The sequence below is a fragment of the Carassius carassius genome, chromosome 8, assembly GCF_963082965.1.
Source record: "Carassius carassius chromosome 8, fCarCar2.1, whole genome shotgun sequence".
In the NCBI taxonomy this organism is placed as follows: Eukaryota; Metazoa; Chordata; class Actinopteri; order Cypriniformes; family Cyprinidae; genus Carassius; species Carassius carassius.
Window position 1 is genome coordinate 13,616,946 of NC_081762.1, and position 18,325 is coordinate 13,635,270.

Below are 18,325 nucleotides of genomic sequence, written 5' to 3' on the forward strand. Positions count from 1 at the left end.
TTATTCATTCATTCATTTTTGCAAATGTTTGCATAGTATATTACAGTAGATGCAGTTAATGTAATGTATAAAAAACATATAAAAATAATAATTAAATTAAAGCTGCAAGCAGCATTTAACCGGCCAACCAGGATGTATGGATGACATTTAAACACATCCAAAAGACAGACACACACACTGAAATTAAATGATTAAACTAGTTTTTAAGAGTTTAGATGTCATTCAGGTTTCACTGTAATCATAATGTGGCAAAATTGTAAAAACTGATGTGTCTGTATGAACAAAATAGAAAACGTTGACTCAATGAGATTTAAAATGTTGTAACAGTGATTTTTTATTGTTTTGGCATGAATTCATAAAACCTTTCAACATTACTGTTTAAGTTAACTGAATGAGCCCATTAGTGGTTTTCCGCTTCCATCTAGTGGTTATAAATGGCAATTTCTCATACATCACTGTGTTAAACCATTATAACTGTTGACCTTTCTCTCCTAAATTTTGCATGCTTGTTAAGAATTAAATTATGCATTATTTTACACAGTTTTGATAATTTGTAGGCTTTCTGTTTGTATTAATAGGCCTTTGTGTACACTATGTAAAGAACATATAATAAAATGACTGGTTTATAGTTGTCCAAATGCAATTGTTCAACAATTTTTTGATAATTATTGACCTTCAGAGTCTAAAGAATTGTACTTCAGTTAAAACCCTTGTAATAGTTTGCAAAGTAACTTTTTAAAATTATCTTGAATATTTAATTATCAGTTTTATTTACAACATTGGTCCCAGAGGCAAAGTTGTTCAGAATGAGGAGATCTATCATATGATATGAAGATCTAGTGTTTGTGTGAATATATGAGCATTTTCAAACAATTTGAGGCCATTTACCATATAAATTGTGTTTTTGAGACCTTTTCTATTGTTATAGCGCCACCTATGGTCCGATCTCCACGAAACTTTGCGTGCTTGTTCAGAGTAACCTGTCAAGTTTTGTAATGTTTAGTTTTCGTCTAGGTTTTATAGGCTTTTGGGTATTTTGGCCACACCCCTTTTCTAAATTACCCTGTCAAAGGTAACCGAAAGACAAATTTAAATTTTTTCTTGATAATTATTGATCTGGAGAGTCCAGAGAATATTACCGCTGTGGTTTGATTCCAATCGGGCTAAAAACCTGGGACTAGTTAGCAAAAGTAGGTTTTTAACATATTCTTGAATAATTAATGAACGATTTGATTGACATCTTCGCTCCCTGAGGCAAAGTTGTTCACAAAGAGGAGATCTATCATATGATATTAAGAACTAGTGTTTGTGTGAATGTATGAACATGTTCTACAAATTGTGATCATTTTCTATTGAAAGTTTGTGTTTTTGAGGCTTTTTCAACTGTTATAGTGCCACCTATAGACCGATCTACATAAAACTTTGCATACTTGTTAAGAGTCATCGGTCACATGTTTATTCCAAGTTTCAGAATATTTTGACTTTTTGTTTTGGTTTTATAGGCTTTGGGGGAAGTTTGGCCACACCCCTTTTCTAAATTACCCATTTTAAGCTAACCAAAGTACAAAATTCAACATTTTTTGATAATTATTGATCTAGAGAGTCCACAGAATATTACTGTAGTGGTTTGGTTCTGATCGGGCAAAAAACCTTAGACTAGTTCGCAAAAGTAGCTTTTTAACATATTTGTGAATAACAATTGAACGATTTGATTGACAGCAATGGTTCTTGAGGCAAAGTTGTGGAAATGGAAATTTAAATTTCGATAATTATTGATGTTCAGTCTCCATAGAACATTTCTGCACTGGTTTGGTTCCGATCGGGCAAAAAAACACGGACTAATTCGCAAAAGTAGGTTTTAAACAAAATTCAAAATGGCGGGAAAATTTGCATACCGGAAATGAAATCGGAGATATACATTTTGATCTTCAGGTGCCCAGCTTTCCATTGATATAAGACTCTTGAGCCTACGACACACGGTCTAGGAGTTATGACCAGTTTCGCGCTTTTGGTTGCTATAACGCCACCTATGGGCCAATCGGGGTCATACTCTCTGAACCTCTCCTCGATTTTTGTACTACCATCTGGCAAAGTTTCAAGGTTCCAGCTCTTACGGTTTGGGCTGCACAACGCGTTTTAGCGGAGAAGAAAAATAATAAAAAAAAGTACAATTACAATAGGGTTTCAGCACTTCATGCTTGAACCCCTAAAAAAGATGCATAGGGAATGCATTGTAGTTCAGGAAGGTGCATAGTTGTTTATGATCTTTTCAATCATGTCTTTTATCTATGTCAATAATGGGATACCCAGAAGCACATTTTTCAGGATGTATTCTTCCCTACATCACGCTCGCATCAGGGGCTTAACTTTTTCAAGGGTTACTAATAGCTTTTCACTATCAGCGATGAAAGGAAAATGTATCATTCTTCATAGCGTGTTCCTGTCCTTCTGGGAGCGAGAACAAAAACAGACCCATTTTGATGTTTTGAAGGGAAACTGAAAATTTGATCTGGGATTTTAAAGGCCCCTGTTGTCACTGCTTGTGATCATGTAAATATTCAAATCATTATTTTCATCAAATAGTTCAGCCACAATTCAGCCAATGTTGATTTTGTTAGAGGAAAGACGCCATCTAGTTTTTTGTTTTTTTTCTCTCAACTACATTTTCTTGCTAAATGTCATTTGTTGGAACAAACTTGAATTACTTAGCTGTCATTTTGAGGCTGTTACGTTTGTTCATCAGTACTGTCGTTTGACATGGTCCTGACTTGACAGCTTGCCGTGTGCTGTAGGGCTGACATGATAGTACTGAAATTCTGCTACAGGTAAAACTACTGAAATAGACTCATTTGAGTGACATGATTGAAAATTCATTGAACAGAAGAAAGTGAACATGATGGTAATAAAAACTCTTTATATAAAGCTTCTAGGACAAGGGAAAATAAACAGAACACAGTGTTGAACTAAAGCAATGAGCCATGACAGATGACAGTGATTTACTTTTACTTTTTTTTGTGTGTGTAATGTAAAATCAATCAGACACAGCCTCAAGTGGCTTATTGCATTTAATAAACAGCAGCAATCACAATAGGACTGAAATATCATTAAATTACATATATTAGTGGTAATAATAACAGTAAACATACTGTCTCTTGTATGACAGGCACAAATTGACTGATGTGCTATTAGTTCTGGTTCTAATGATTAAATTATATCTAAAGAAGTTTTAAAATACAGTATATTCAGACAAAAAAATATTCTAAAATTAAAATAGCAAATAAATAAAAATTTCTAATTACTTATTTTGGCATTACTATTAATTATATAATTTAGTAACCTAAAGCATTTGTTTATTTTGATCGCTTGCTTATGATGTACTCTTTGAAAGTTCCTTCTTGTATTGACCTGGACAATCAGAGTTTGAAGTACTGTACAATACTCATCCTTTTGCTTTGCTGCAACCTTGTAATTTTCTGAGGAGTTGGTTAAATGGTGGCTTGTGCTCTCATTCGTGTTTTTAAACTGCATCTGTGAAATGCTTTGGTGATACTACAGTCATAAGCCCACGCTGGCAGTAAATCCCAGCAGGACTGTGTGACAGTTGAAGTAGTCTGGCTTAAGGAAACCAGAGATCCCATCTCTGTGAACTTGACATCCAGGCAGCGTGTTTTCTGTTTTCACCTTGAGGAAGCATCCGATCCCCTTGTGTATGTGTGTGCTGTTACATGTTTGTGTGTTTGGAGGCTTGTATATCTTTTCTTTGTGATAAATGTCATTGTTGAAACAAACAATATTATATGTATTTATTTATTTATTTATTTTTGCCACTCACAAGCTTGTGATTGGTAATATTTCACCAAAGCCCATTTATTTTATCAAAAATACAGTAAAAAACATCAATACTCCGAAATATTATCAGATATGTAATAGAACTTTTCTATTTAATAGAAGTTTACTTTTAAACTAAAATGAAACATTAGCATCAATAAGGATTCAGGATTATTTGATAGAAATAATTATTTTTAGTATTTTATTTAATTTTGTATATGGTTATTTAAATATTATATATATATATATATATATATATATATATATTTGACTTATTTGATTAGAATGATTTATTTACTTTTTTATTCAGTATTATGGTTTGGTAAAAATTTAACAATTTGTCATGGTTCTAATTCCCAGGAAACATGCAAACTGCCAAATTGCTTACTTGGAATGCAAATTGTTCTGAATAAAAGTAACTGATAAATGTAATATGGGACAGATGTAGTTTTTTCTAAGGGATAGAGACACAGTGACATGCACTGTCACCAATAAGCAACACAATCCCATTTATGCGAACACATATTATTATACAATCAATAATGTTCTCTATTTAATGAACATTTGTGTGTGTGTCTTGTTTGAACAGCATCAGGCCAAACCAGATTAATTTTCTGAATGATGTTTGTATAGTGATTCTATATTAGCTTTTTAAAAAATGTGGCATTTTCACGTATGATGGAATAGACCTGTCTGTGCGGTATATCGGTAAATGTGCTGGAGCGTTTTCACTGGCCTCTCTGCTCCATTGTAAAGTCATAATTCTGCTATATTACCTTATTTCTTCGCAATTCAATACTCTGGCCTCAGCACCTCTCTTGCTCTCCAACAAAAGCATTAGCTTAAGACTCCAATCGCCATGACAACCGCAGGCAGGCCAAGTCACTGAAGTCAAGTTCCTGTGTTGGTGTGCTGTGTTGCTGATCTGGGATCAGGTTTATGGATTCTTTTACACTGGTATCCTTAATATTAGATATCCAGAGAACTCAGGTCTCATTCCCAACTATTTCATCCCGTTAAATCCTGCATCGGCGCATCATTTGTTATTTGGTGACCTTTAGTGAGACAGGGACTCCAGAGTATTTTGTATTCAGTTACATGGAAAAAACAAGTTTATTATCTGTTCCGAGGTGCTGTCTGAGCATCAATCATCAGTCCTAAGTAGCTCTCATGCATCCATACCTGATAAGTCCTGGCTATGGTGAAGAGCCCATTGCCATGGCAACTAATTCCTCCCAGAATCTCTCAATGGGTTAATCAATATAGAAAGTTCAGGCCTCTCCATATGCCTGTGGCTCTTCCAGACCTCTAATCCCTGTTTCTAAAGCCTTGATCCTCCTTTCCCAACTCCCAGTCATCCAAAAGATGCTCTAATGTTTAAATCATTTGAATAAATCAATTGATTGTGCTGAGTGTAATGGGTATAATTAGTCTGATTTTCATGTTGTTGTTTTTTTTCATAAGGATCAGTTTCCCACAGGACATTGAAAAAGCTGGAAGCACAAAGGTGCAAAAATAAATGTGAAAAGTCTCCCATTTAAGCAATAATTAAAAAAAAATAATAATAAATAAATAAATCGTAGCACTAATAATAACCTTGATTGACTGACTTGGATTATGATTACATTCTTGCTAAAAAAACAAAAAACAATTCTTCTCAATCATTTTTTTTTACCCCATTTAATTATATCTGATAATATAATAATAATAATAATAATAATAATATAAAAATATATAATTAGTCTGACTTTTTATATTGTTTTTTTTTTTCTTTCATAAGGATCCATTTCCAACAGGACAGAGAGAACGCTGGAAGCATAAAGGCAGGAAATAAATGTAAAAATGCCCTGTTTAATCAATAATTAGTAGATATGTAGTACCAATAACCTTGACTGGTTTGGTTATGATTACATTCTTCTGTTGAGCACTATAAAAACTGTTACATTTGGTGTATGTAAAAACAAACACAATTCTCATTTTAATTTATGATGTTTGTTCAGTAGAAGCATGTTCATCATGCTGAAATGCTCAAGGCAAACTCGGGTACGTTTTCTGGAAATGTTTACCTTCTAATAAACGTGACGTTTCTTTATTCTCTCCCAAATTCAGCTAAGAGAGTTTTGGCCATCTTCTCTCTTTCTGTTTCAGTCAGCTGACAGGATTCAATTATGCAAGAGCCATAAAGTTTAATTCAGTTCATTTGACACATCACTAAGCATAATGCCTCATTTCTGCCGACAGGTGATTCAGATTAACTTTGAGGAGTTTGACCTAGAACTGGGCTATGACACACTAACCATCGGTGATGGAGGGGAAGTGGGAGACCCGAAAACCATTTTGCAAGTGTGAGTTTCTTATCCACAGTCTGGTACGGTAAGATCATACATAATTTACACAAGTAGGACATTCTGTGCGGTTCCTGAAACAGTATTCCTATCAACCAGTCTCATTTGCTCTGGGCAGCATTTGTTTGATAGGAATGATATTCCAGGAACAAAATTGAATGTTGAATATCCTACTGGTGTAAATAACCATGTTTTGTTTTCAGAAACCATTCAAATATTTGTTGTTTTCCCTTGCCATCCTACTGAATGTGTTTGACTTAAGTTATGAAGAGTTATTAGTACGTATACATATCAGTACAATACTAGTCAAATATTTGGCATCAGAGATTTTAAAGTCATCTTTGTAGACAAAAAAAAAATATTGTGCCTGCAAATGAATTTCTTTACAAAAGCATTGAAATATATGATGTATTATACAAATTCTAAAACTAATTCTTAGTTTCGACAACTTTGTGAAATAGCAGTAAGTAATGGGTAAGTGTACATACATTCAGCATGATGTGCTTCTGTTTTGTTTGTCTAATCTCTCTCTCTTCTTATCAGTCTGACTGGCAGCTTTGTTCCTGACCTCATCGTTAGCATGACCCATCAGATGTGGCTTCATCTCCAGTCTGATGAAAGCGTGGGATCTATAGGCTTCAAGATCAACTACAAAGGTACCAGGATGTGAATAATATATAGTTACTTTGGGAATCCTCTAAAAAAAAAAAAGCTAAAAAGCAAACAGGCTTTGCTCAAAGGAAATAAATATTATATATATATATATATATATATATATATATATATATATATATATATATATATATATATATATATATACAGTACAGACCAAAAGTTTGGACACACCTTCTCATTCAAAGAGTTTTCTTTATTTTCATGACTATGAAAATTGTAGATTCACACTGAAGGCATCAAAACTATGAATTAACACATGTGGAATTATATATGGAATTATTGATTACTGCTTTGCACACTCTTGGCATTCTCTTGATGAGCTTCAAGAGGTAGTCACCTGAAATGGTCTTCAAACAGTCTTAAAGGAGTTCCCCGAGAGATGCTTAGCACTTGTTGGCCCTTTTGCCTTCAGTCTACGGTCCAGCTCACCCCTAAACCATCTCGATTGGGTTCAGGTCCGGTGACTGTGGAGGCCAGGTCATCTGGCGCAGCACCCCATCACTCTCCTTCCTGGTCAAATAGCCCTTGATGCCTTCAGTGTGACTCTACAATTTTCATAGTCATGAAAATAAAGAAAACTCCTTGAATGAGAAGGTGTGTCCAAACTTTTGGTCTGTACTGTATATATATATATATATATATATATACACACACACACACACACACACACACACACACACATATTATTAATACAGGTTTGTGGTTCACTTGATCTCGGTTACTAGTGATAACCACACTAGTGTAAATATAAGTTAGACTTAACATTCACTGTGAACAAATAATTAATTGTCAATCAAAATTCTGTGATTGTGGCTACCCTATTGTCAAGGTTAAAAGAAGGAAGTGTGGCAGGGTGATACAAAACACACAAACAGCTTCATTTGCAACTGCAAACAAACAGAAAGGGAAAACAGTGTAGACCAAAATTGTACAAACAACCTGTCTGGCATAAGCCCAGATTCAATCAAATGTCCAACCTTCATCCTTGTTTTCTGATCGGGTGAGAAAGTGTTTTTCACATCCACTGCAAAGCGGTTTAGACATCAGAAGGCCAGACATTATGTACCTGGACATGTCCACTATTTCCTGCATGAGTATTCAGCATACATTCTTAGTAGTCAATGTGCATAAAAGCGCAGCAGTTCCCACAAATCACTTCAGTGGTCTCTGCTGAATGTACGGCAACTAACTTTCATCCCGAACACATGAGCTACATTCACTTCAATCCCTACAAAACCCATATCTTTGATTATCTCTCCTCCCTCAAGGTTTTGTAATAAATTAGAGTCGGGGTGATGAACAGCGTGCCATTCAGTATAATGAGAGAGACTGACTGAGGTAGACGGAGAAAGAGGCAGAGAGAGCAAATGAATCCCCTTAAGTGCAAGACCAGAGATAGAAAAAAAAAACATTACTGTATGATATCCCTGGGAGAGTTGGGCAAAATATTACAGATTGTATTAGATATGTCTTTTTGCTTTGTCTTCTCTGCACCTATTATAATTCATTTTATTTATGCCACAGACAAACACAATGGCTTTGTTTCTTAATTTTCAGTTTCTAGGTAGATCTAATTGGACCTGTCAATCATAAATACGTGACGGTCATACATGAGGGGATAAAAAAAAATCTATAGCTTGGACATACATAATGTAGCATGAATAAGCTTTCAGTGTGCCACTGTTATAGGACGCCACAATTAAAATAGTTTGCTGAGTCTGGCATGAAAGGATGAATTGTGAGAAAATTATAATTTTAGTTGGATTATACTATACTATATATATATATATATATATATATATATATATATATATATATATATATATCGATTTTATATTTATTTATATGTATTGTTTTTATATTGCAATTCAATATATTCTTTATAGAGTTACCATTACAATGTCTTATTCTAGAATAGTATTATTAGAATTATTCTAATAATATTGAACTGTTCTAACTGAAAGAATATCATTAGTAATGTGGAATGAGATTTTGAATGTCAGATTCTGTTATGCGTTCCAAAGCACAGATAAAATGAAAACCCAATGATATATGTGATATATAATATAAATCAAGAGCTCTTTGAGGGATCCAGAGACAAAATGAGCCCATTAATGGTTCACAGCACTCATTTATTCAATGGAAGAAATATTTGAGGTTTTCATTGTCTTGTTCCCCAGTAGTTCATTTAACTGTCAGGTTACGATTTTGCACAAAAGAGTCACTTCAACATGAAACAGACGTGGTTATATATTTAAAATGATGATCTGAATGCAAAAGTTAATTTAAAGAGGCTTTGATTTGAATTTGCATTTGACTTTGATTTTAAAGTGTAACACCAAGTGTTTTCCACTGTTTTATCTAACACATAAAAACTTTATTTATGAAATAACAATATTTTGGCAGAATAGAGAACATTCAGACCTACGGCAAATTTTTGGGTAGTTACTCCCTATTTGAGAACCACTGCCCTGTAGAGCACAGAAGATATATAGTTTATCCCATTTAGGAGTGTATACTTACAATACAAATTCACTTCATTATGCTGACGTCTGTGACAAATGCATAATCTACATGGGTCATTAATTGTGTTATGGTGACTGAAGTTTGATGGCTACATTTCACTTATTAATACAGCTACATCTGTCATTTTCCATAGAATAATTAATACCCTTATGTTTTACCTCTGAGGGTGCACAGTGTTCTTATTACTTGCAACAAACTTAATGACATAAAAACATGACACATTTACTTGATCCCAAAGGTTCAAATTACCATATCAAAAGTGTAGACAGGTACTGCTGAAGTGTTACCATTATTTGTATTCATTACCATGCAAATCGGTCTATTATTCTTAACTTTGGCAGTCTCAATTTTATTTATACTGTATGCATTTTGGCAAAAAAAAAAAAGTCACTCAGTTAAAATCAATGCTTTTGAGTGGTGCCTGACCCTTTAGATTCTTAATTTTTAAATAAATTTTTTCTTGAGCACATTTTTTGTCTTTTGTACAGTAGTTTTATTTTGGTGTCTATAATTTCTCCAAACACTATATCAATGATAACTTGGTGTAGGTGGTTTTGCTTATTTTATATGTATAGCATATGTTCTGTTTAGAAACATTTAGCCTAGAAACTCTGCTGCTTAAAAACTGCAAGTGCTGTTACGGAAAGAAACTAATGTTGAAGTTGAATGTAGACCCAGTGCCTGATTACTGACTTTTACCAGTTAAAATGGCCTTTTTTAAACTTTTCGTTAAATAATTCAGAGAGAAATAATCTATTTAAGTATTAAGCAGCAGTGCCTATGCATTACAGAAGTTTTTTTTTTTAGTGCAGTGTACCATTGATTATCCATAGCTGAACTCTGCTTTGGCACACAGTTTCAATGCAGCAGCATATGGCCACACTCATTAACATCCCTTCTTTTAAAGATAAATTTGTTTGTATTCCGTATGGCAATAACGCTTCAATATCTTCAGCGTGGTTTAAAAACCTAATTTAATTGAATGCTTCAAAGAAATAAAAGCAGAGATCCGCCTGGGAGTTTGCCTGTGTGTACTTGACTCATGTGACTCGTGTTTTAGAAGTGCCTCGTTTTGTGTCTCGACTCCACATAAAACTCGACTTTGCGATAATGAGCACTTTCTTGAGAGAGATAAAGTCAGCATTATTGAAATGAAACAATATCTATGGGATACACAAAGGGAGAGATAAATTACTTGCCATTTTCCAATGAATAAGAAATGGTTTTGAGATTAAATTTATTTATAGGCTTTTATGTGAAGGCCGGCTTAATGAGACCTGCTATCTGGTAAATGCTCAGAATGCTTTTTGGTACATTACATGTCAAAGTTCACTGATACTTTGTAATTCCCTGGCTGTTTCAGGAAGAAAAACACAGGTCCCAAACTCTCCCCCTGTGGGCCATCTGTACTTACACATACAGAATCAACCTTTTGGATTTGATTGGATAACTTGTTAACACAATTGATCTTCACAGAGAGGTCCCCATCACATTAAGCACCGTGAGAGAAGTGTAGGGGTTTGCATCTGACACGCTGACCTCACGTCTGAGTATTCACATACCATCAGCTCCTATGGACAATTTGTACTCTATTTTTTGCTTCATCATAAATACAAAGCAGTAAATATGGCCTAACCTTCCCCTAGCCACCCCTCACAATTGACCAATGGAGTAAAGCATTGTGGTAGTCATAAAGAGACTGTCATGTCGGAAATTAATGCCATACATCAAGCATTGGCCAAAGACCTCCATTATACCTCAGGAGAAATTTGAAAAAACTTTGATTTGGTTTTAAATGAAATTTAGTGGATGTTTTGTTTCTCTCTCTCTCTCTTACCATCCGTCCTTTGGCAAACCCTCAAGCATCCTTATTCAGAACAGAGTTCATAGTTCAATTGTGAATGTCCGTGCAAAATGTCTGGGAAGATGTATTGCCCATTCCAGCAGCCTGCTGCCCACTGAGTCGATTCTATGCAGATGGAAGGTGTTATCTAGGTATAGTGACCCCTAGACTTGGATTTTGTACTTGTGGTGGGAATGTCCTGGATGGCCAACTCTACCACTGAAGGGTCCAAGTGCAGGAGCTTATCTAGGCTGAACAGAGAGTTTTGGTGGCATTCTGTTCCGGTCAACTTCCCGTAAGTACAGCGAGGTTCAGGACATCTGATGAAATCTGTCCATCATTGGACTTTTGCAGCACAATTCAGTGCAAATTTCAAAGCTACAATTTAGTAATTTGCTGCAAGTCTGTAGATTTATCTTGCACTTTAACATGGAGAGGAATTGACAGCTAATTTCTCTTAACTCGCTCAACCAGCAAGACTTTATCAGGCCACCAGCTGCACCAGAAAGATTGTGCTGTCTGATTGCCATCTGATTAGCTGTTGTTCCGGTGAACTTGAAGGTTTCTTGAAGCATCTTGGAGATGTTGCCACAGTTCTTATGGATTTAGTGTGTCCCAGTTTATTCTGCTTCTTCGTGTCATTCCAGACAAACTGGATGATGATGAGATCAGATCTCTGTGTGGAGCGCTGGATGTTGTCAGACTCCTTGTGCAAACAAAAATCTCATTGCATTATTACAATTAATGGCAAAATGTATGTTTGGAAATGTAAACTGTATATTTCCTACTGAGACACTACAGCAAAAGATTTTTTACCTCTAGTATTTTCACCAGCAAATAAAAAAAGTGTTCTAATCATTTTGGCCACTTATGTATACTGTATAAACCTTAAGCAATGTTTTTAGCAACAATGCATAAAATGTTTCTTCTTTAAAATGCAGCAGTGGAAAGAAGAAATGTGAATTTTAGTGATCACTATTATTTACATCCTTTCTCTGTAGAAATCGACAAGGAGAGCTGTGGGGACCCAGGCACCCCTCTGTATGGGATGAGAGAAGGAGATGGATTCTCCAATGGCGACGTGTTACGCTTTGAGTGCCAATTTGGATTTGAGCTTATTGGAGAGAAGACAATATCCTGTCAGAACAACAACCAGTGGTCTGCCAACATCCCCATCTGCATTTGTGAGTACTGTCAATGCTACTGTACGTTGCAAACTGATTAATTGCTTTGGAAGTGTTTTTCCTGTCCTAGTTTGGTGCTATTATGTTTTATAATGTATTTTTTTAATCAGGAAAATTATGCTAATTTAAAAAAAAAACAAATTAAAGGGTTTGTTTTTTATGTCCGTAAATTTGTTCTATTTCAAGAAGTACCATCTTGAAATTTAAATCAAGAGTTTTTCCCTCTATAAGGCGCTATAAAAAATATGTCAAATAGTTGGTGGGTGGGACTGTATATTAGCTGACCAATGGCTAATATGGAAAATGTTTAGGAAACAAGTTTGAAAACTTGTCATTAGTTGGGATGCTACTGGCATAGAAATCACACACTTAATTTTTTCCTGCCAAATTTTTTTCATGTTCCATAAAAATTTCCTTATAACTGGATTTTATTAACTTTCCCGTCTTTGCCTTTTCTTCCAAATGAATGCAGAGATATCAGAGGCAGCTGAAATAATTGGCTTATATATACAACCAACCTGGAGACTACTTCAGCTATAGTGACATCTGTTATATTTTGATACTTCACCTGTAGGCTCTTTGCTTAAAAAATGCATAGCTGAAATTTCTCCATGTCTAATTGGAAGATTGAACAAATCAGCTCTATTTATAGCCTGAAGTCCGTCTATGTCATGAACACAATTTGTCAGGAAGTGCGGAACCTAATCAGAAGCAGAGTGACAGACTCCATATGCCATATTAAATGATTACACATGGCTGTATTATTACACTGATGTATGATGTGGCATGTTTTTTTTTATATGTTGTCGGCTGTTTCTCAGTCATTGTGAACATAGTTACATTAATCTTTAGATAAAAATTAGTAGCAATTCTCTTTTATTCTTTCAGTTCCCTGTCTTTCAAACTTCACTGCACCCATGGGCACAGTCCTCTCTCCGGATTACCCAGAGGGCTATGGGAACAACCTTAACTGCGTGTGGCTGATTCTATCAGAGCCCGGCAGCCGTATTCACTTGGCCTTCAATGACTTTGACCTAGAGGCTCCATATGACATCCTGACCGTGAAGGATGGAGAGATGCTTGACTCGTCTGTGCTTGGCCGTTTCACTGGGGCCGAGGTGCCATCTCATCTCACCAGCAACAACAACATTCTCCGGCTGGAGTTCCAGGCTGACCACTCCATGTCAGGCAGAGGTTTCAACATTACCTACAACAGTGCGTGTAACACCTTTCTATTCTGCATTATGTCTGCATGGGGCATTTGTTAAGTATATATGAAGCATGAATTCTGCATGAGAAATAATGTTTGTTTTAAGCATGTGTTGTGCATCGAAGTGTATTGATAGCAGTTGCTATTTTTACTTGGTACTGATAATTAAGATGAACATATCTTTGAATAATATGCTTTTACAGTTAACATCTACCCTTTTTACCTTATTTTGCAGTACTATTAATAGTTTGTCTTTTGATGAAAATATCCTTCAAACTTCCTCTATTATTTTTTATAAAATTTCTCTTATATTTAATTTCAATATTGTAAGCAGTCAGCTGCTTACAATAATTAGTCAACAAATTCAATACAATACTATTTATAGTACTTTTCAAAAACTTCCTTTATATTTATATTGGTATTTATATTTTATCTAAATCACTAACAGTATATTTAAATATATAATTGAAATATATATAAATATATAATTAAATTACCTATATATTGTGTTATTAAAGTAAATAAGTTTAAATATATATTAAACAGTATATTTTAATATAAATATATATTTTTATCAACAGTATGCTTAAATTAGTGCTGTCAAACAATTAATCCAAAAAAAAAAAAAATTGTTTGCATAATATGTTTGTGTTATGTTTATGTATTATGTTTATATGAAATACACACACATATATTTTGAAAATATTTACATGTCTATATTTATGTTGATATAATTTATATTATAAATAAATATATTTAATATTTATACCTATTTTTCTCAAATGTATACATGCATGTGTGTGTATTTATATATACATAATAAATATACACAGCACACATGCATATATTTATTTTGGATGCAATTAATTACAATGAATTCATTTGACAGCACTAGTTTAAATTAAAATGAATCATCACTGTAATTCACATTTTTCATCCTGTCTTAAGTATCATTAATTAAACTATTAAAAAAAAGAAATAATGTATTGTAAAATATAAATTCATTGAATTTGTGATATGTTAAACAAACAAAAATGAAAGGGTGTCTGTTTATGGCAACTTCCAGGTCTTTCAAATTCAAATACGCCGCTTCGTTTTTCTCACCGGCACACCTCAACGAATCTCCCCTCCGCCCCTCATTAGCACATACATGACTTTAATCTACACAATGACTTCTTGATGGTCCTTCTTAAAGGAGATGTGAAATGTCACGACAATCCATCAAAGTCCTTAAAGTAGACATGAGTTTGCATGCAGATTAGGTTGCTACAGTAATTATTAGGCTGAACACTAATGTCGAGTTCTTTAACAGACTGACAAACTGTTGTCCAGTAAGAGCTGTCAGTGCCCTGATGGAGCACGTTAAATCTGTATTAATTCTGACAAACGTCAAGTACTTCTTGTAGGCCTTTCCTGTCACAAGACATCCATCAGGCACTCAGGGTGTTGTGGGGACAGCAGCTTTCTTGGCCAATTGCCTTGGGCCTCTATATATGCTTCATGGAGTTATGATAAAAACAGCTGGAAGCTCAATAACACTAACACTAAAACAAGCCTGGAGTAGAAACCTGTCCTACAAAGTATCACAAATCCTCATTCTTTTGAGTGCAGGGTAAAATGAAGTGCACCACCTGAAATGGAGTGTCTTTCAAACTTCTCAACTTTCTAACAACCTCGTTTTTAACTCATCCACTTGTTAAAGTGATATATTTTTTGGTAGTGACATTGTGGTGTCATAAATACTTTGACTACTCAGAAAATCTATGGCGAAAGCCTGTTCATGACAATTCCAATTCTAGATTACCATCTTATGTCATTCATTCTTACAGCATTTGGCCATAATGAGTGTCCGGATCCAGGAGTCCCCCTGAACGCCAGACGTTTCGGTGACAGTTTCCAGCTAGGCAGCTCCATCTCGATCATCTGCGAGGATGGCTTCATTAAGACACAGGGAGCAGAAACCATCACTTGTGAACTCAACGGTGGCAAGGTGATGTGGAGTGGCCCCATCCCAAAGTGTGAAGGTATTTATTATAGAAGTAGACAGAAGTCCCCAATAAGTGGACAGTTGTGCCTAGTTTTGAATGTGACTCTAAATGGGATAGACAGTCACCTGTGGGTCACAGAGACGGGGGTTAATAGGTCATGTAAACCGGAGGGCATGTGGTGGTGAGCAGCCTGTCATCTGTCGTTAAAATCCATGTCAATCCCTCGAATTTTGCTCAGCGTGTTTCTAATTATGCAGTAACACTATTCATATGGCCAGAGGAGTAGAATGACAGACTAACAGTGTCGCCCACCAGCAGTTTTAACACCTTACTGTAGGTTTTGTGGGATTGTAAATATGTAAAGTGAGGTATAATGTACAGTCAACTGATATTTATTTTTTAACTGGCCGTCTGTCTCAAGTACAGATACAAAAACAGTGGCTTTATGTGAGTCAACTAAAATGCATCTCTGTTAAACCTCTGTTCTTTTTACAGCTCCCTGTGGAGGCCACTTCTCAGCTCCTAGTGGAGTTATTTTATCTCCTGGGTGGCCTGGTTACTACAAAGATTCGCTCAACTGTGAGTGGGTCATAGAGGCTGAACCGGGACGCTCCATCAAGATCACATTTGAGAAGTATGCTTTTTTTAATTTGACTAGATATTGTTGCTTTTTTACATCTATATAGTTAAAGGGTTACAAAAAAGAAATCTGTATATTCTAAATACACTACTGTTAAATGGTTAAGGGTTAATAAGTTTATATTTAGCAAGGATGCACTAAATTGATTAAAAAACAAAATAAATGTTGTTCTTATGAACTTTGTATTCAACAAAAATCTGGGGGGGGGTATCATGGTTTCCACATTAGTAAACAGTACAACATTTTTGCTGTTTTAGCATTGATAATAATTAATGGTCTTGAGCACCAAATTAGCATATTAGAATAATTTCTGAACAACCATGTAACACTGAAAACTTGAGTAATAGCTGCTTTGTAATTACAGGAGTAAATTACATTTTAAAATATAAATACTAATAAAATTTGTGTTCATCAAATAAATCCAGCCTTGTCGAACCTAAGAGACCTTTTTTCAAAAACATTTGAAATCCGAGTACCGACCCCAAACTCTTCAACAGTAGTGTATAATAAATATGATAAAGTTGTCTCATTGCTGTCAAGGACATTTAATTATTGTCTGTTTTTCCAACCAGATTTCAGACAGAGCTGAATTGTGATTTCCTGGAGCTTCACGATGGGCCCAATCTTCTCTCTCCTCTAATTGGCTCATTCAACGGCACCCAGGTGCCTCAGTTCCTATTCAGCAGCGGCAACCACCTGTACATGCTTTTCACCACTGACAACAGCCGCTCAAACAGTGGCTTCAAGATCCTGTATGAAAGTAAGTGTACAGTAAACTTCCCACAGTTTCAAAACTTGCCATTTGAAAACAACTTTTGTTATTTTAGAGCACCAGCAGGCAGTAAATACAGTAATTGAAACACTCTCAAAATACTTCTTTTCTAAGCTTCATCTGTTTCACTATTCCTAGGCGTAACAGTAGATGCCTACTCCTGCCTGGATCCAGGGATTCCAGTCAACGGTCTTCGCTACGGTCAGGACTTCTCCATCGGTTCCACCGTGTCCTTCGGCTGCGACTCGGGCTATCGCCTCAGCCACGAAGAGCCACTGGTCTGTGAAAAGAACCACTGGTGGAGCCACCCACTACCCACTTGTGACGGTTGGTATCCTGAGACATTTGCAGTAAAAAAAAAGAGCTGTAAATCTTTGTGGCCTACTGATCAATGAAACTGTTCCCGTTAATGAAAAAAGGTGATGCGTTGATTTACATCTCGAATAAAAGAGGTTCAGCGTCAGTGACAAAAAGGGCTTAATTGACCGTATTACTAAAGCAAGACAGCGCTAAACAGCAAGCTTGTGCTGGCAACGAAACCTCTGCTCAGTGCTGGTTGAAAGACGTTACCTATGTCTTACACCTTCAGAGCTCCTCAGGCTGCCTGTCCTTCGGCTATTTGATTACATTCTTTTGCTTTGCCTTCTCGAAGGCAGCTAAACTGAAGCAATGTGATTCAATGCAAGGCCATTAGCCCGTCGCTGAGGACGACTCTGAGAGGCAATTTGCTGTAAAGGCTGCTTCAGCTGATAGGAACTGATGCGCTCACCAGATTAGATATCCAGGGGCACTTTTTACTGCGCACAGTCATCTCACTTCCATGGGCTCTAAATGCAGCATACATTAGAAACATGCACCTGCCTGTACTGCTGTCTCAGGTGTTGCAGAGGTCTGTCTGATACTGTACATACTTCCTCCACTGTGCACCATGCAGTGTTTAAGAAAAAAGCATGCGTTTTATGAGGTGAGAGGTGACGTTTTTGACCAATATTCCATTTCTTATTTAAATAAAAGCTCCAGCATCCCTGCAATGCTACATAGGAAGAGTGGGTTTTGAAAATTGATAGATGGATGGATGGAATTATACAAGGCATGTTGCAGACTGTAAATTGAATGGAGTTATATATATATATGAAAAGGGGGGGCTCCCTGATTTTAAGATTTTGATCATTTTACAGCTTTATAACAGCTTTATCACTCAAATCCTGATAATGTTACTTTTAATGGAAGGAAGTGAAAAATGTTTTTCTATTAGTGGTCTGAGTCTGTACAATTTTTCCGATGTTTTTAAAAAGCATCTAATAGTATAATTAT

General features: G+C 35.6%; 1 protein-coding gene across 1 annotated transcript in view; it reads left to right on the forward strand.

Moving 5' to 3' along the window:
* The window catches only part of csmd3b (CUB and Sushi multiple domains 3b), a 423,699-nt gene that overhangs the window by 252,624 nt on the left and 152,750 nt on the right, over nt 1–18,325 (forward strand). The window contains exons 11-18 of the mRNA XM_059556241.1: nt 6,070–6,173; nt 6,717–6,829; nt 12,219–12,401; nt 13,290–13,616; nt 15,441–15,635; nt 16,095–16,233; nt 16,812–16,999; nt 17,150–17,338. Of these exons, the coding sequence (XP_059412224.1) occupies nt 6,070–6,173; nt 6,717–6,829; nt 12,219–12,401; nt 13,290–13,616; nt 15,441–15,635; nt 16,095–16,233; nt 16,812–16,999; nt 17,150–17,338 (1,438 nt within the window). The remainder of the gene's footprint in view (nt 1–6,069; nt 6,174–6,716; nt 6,830–12,218; nt 12,402–13,289; nt 13,617–15,440; nt 15,636–16,094; nt 16,234–16,811; nt 17,000–17,149; nt 17,339–18,325) is intronic.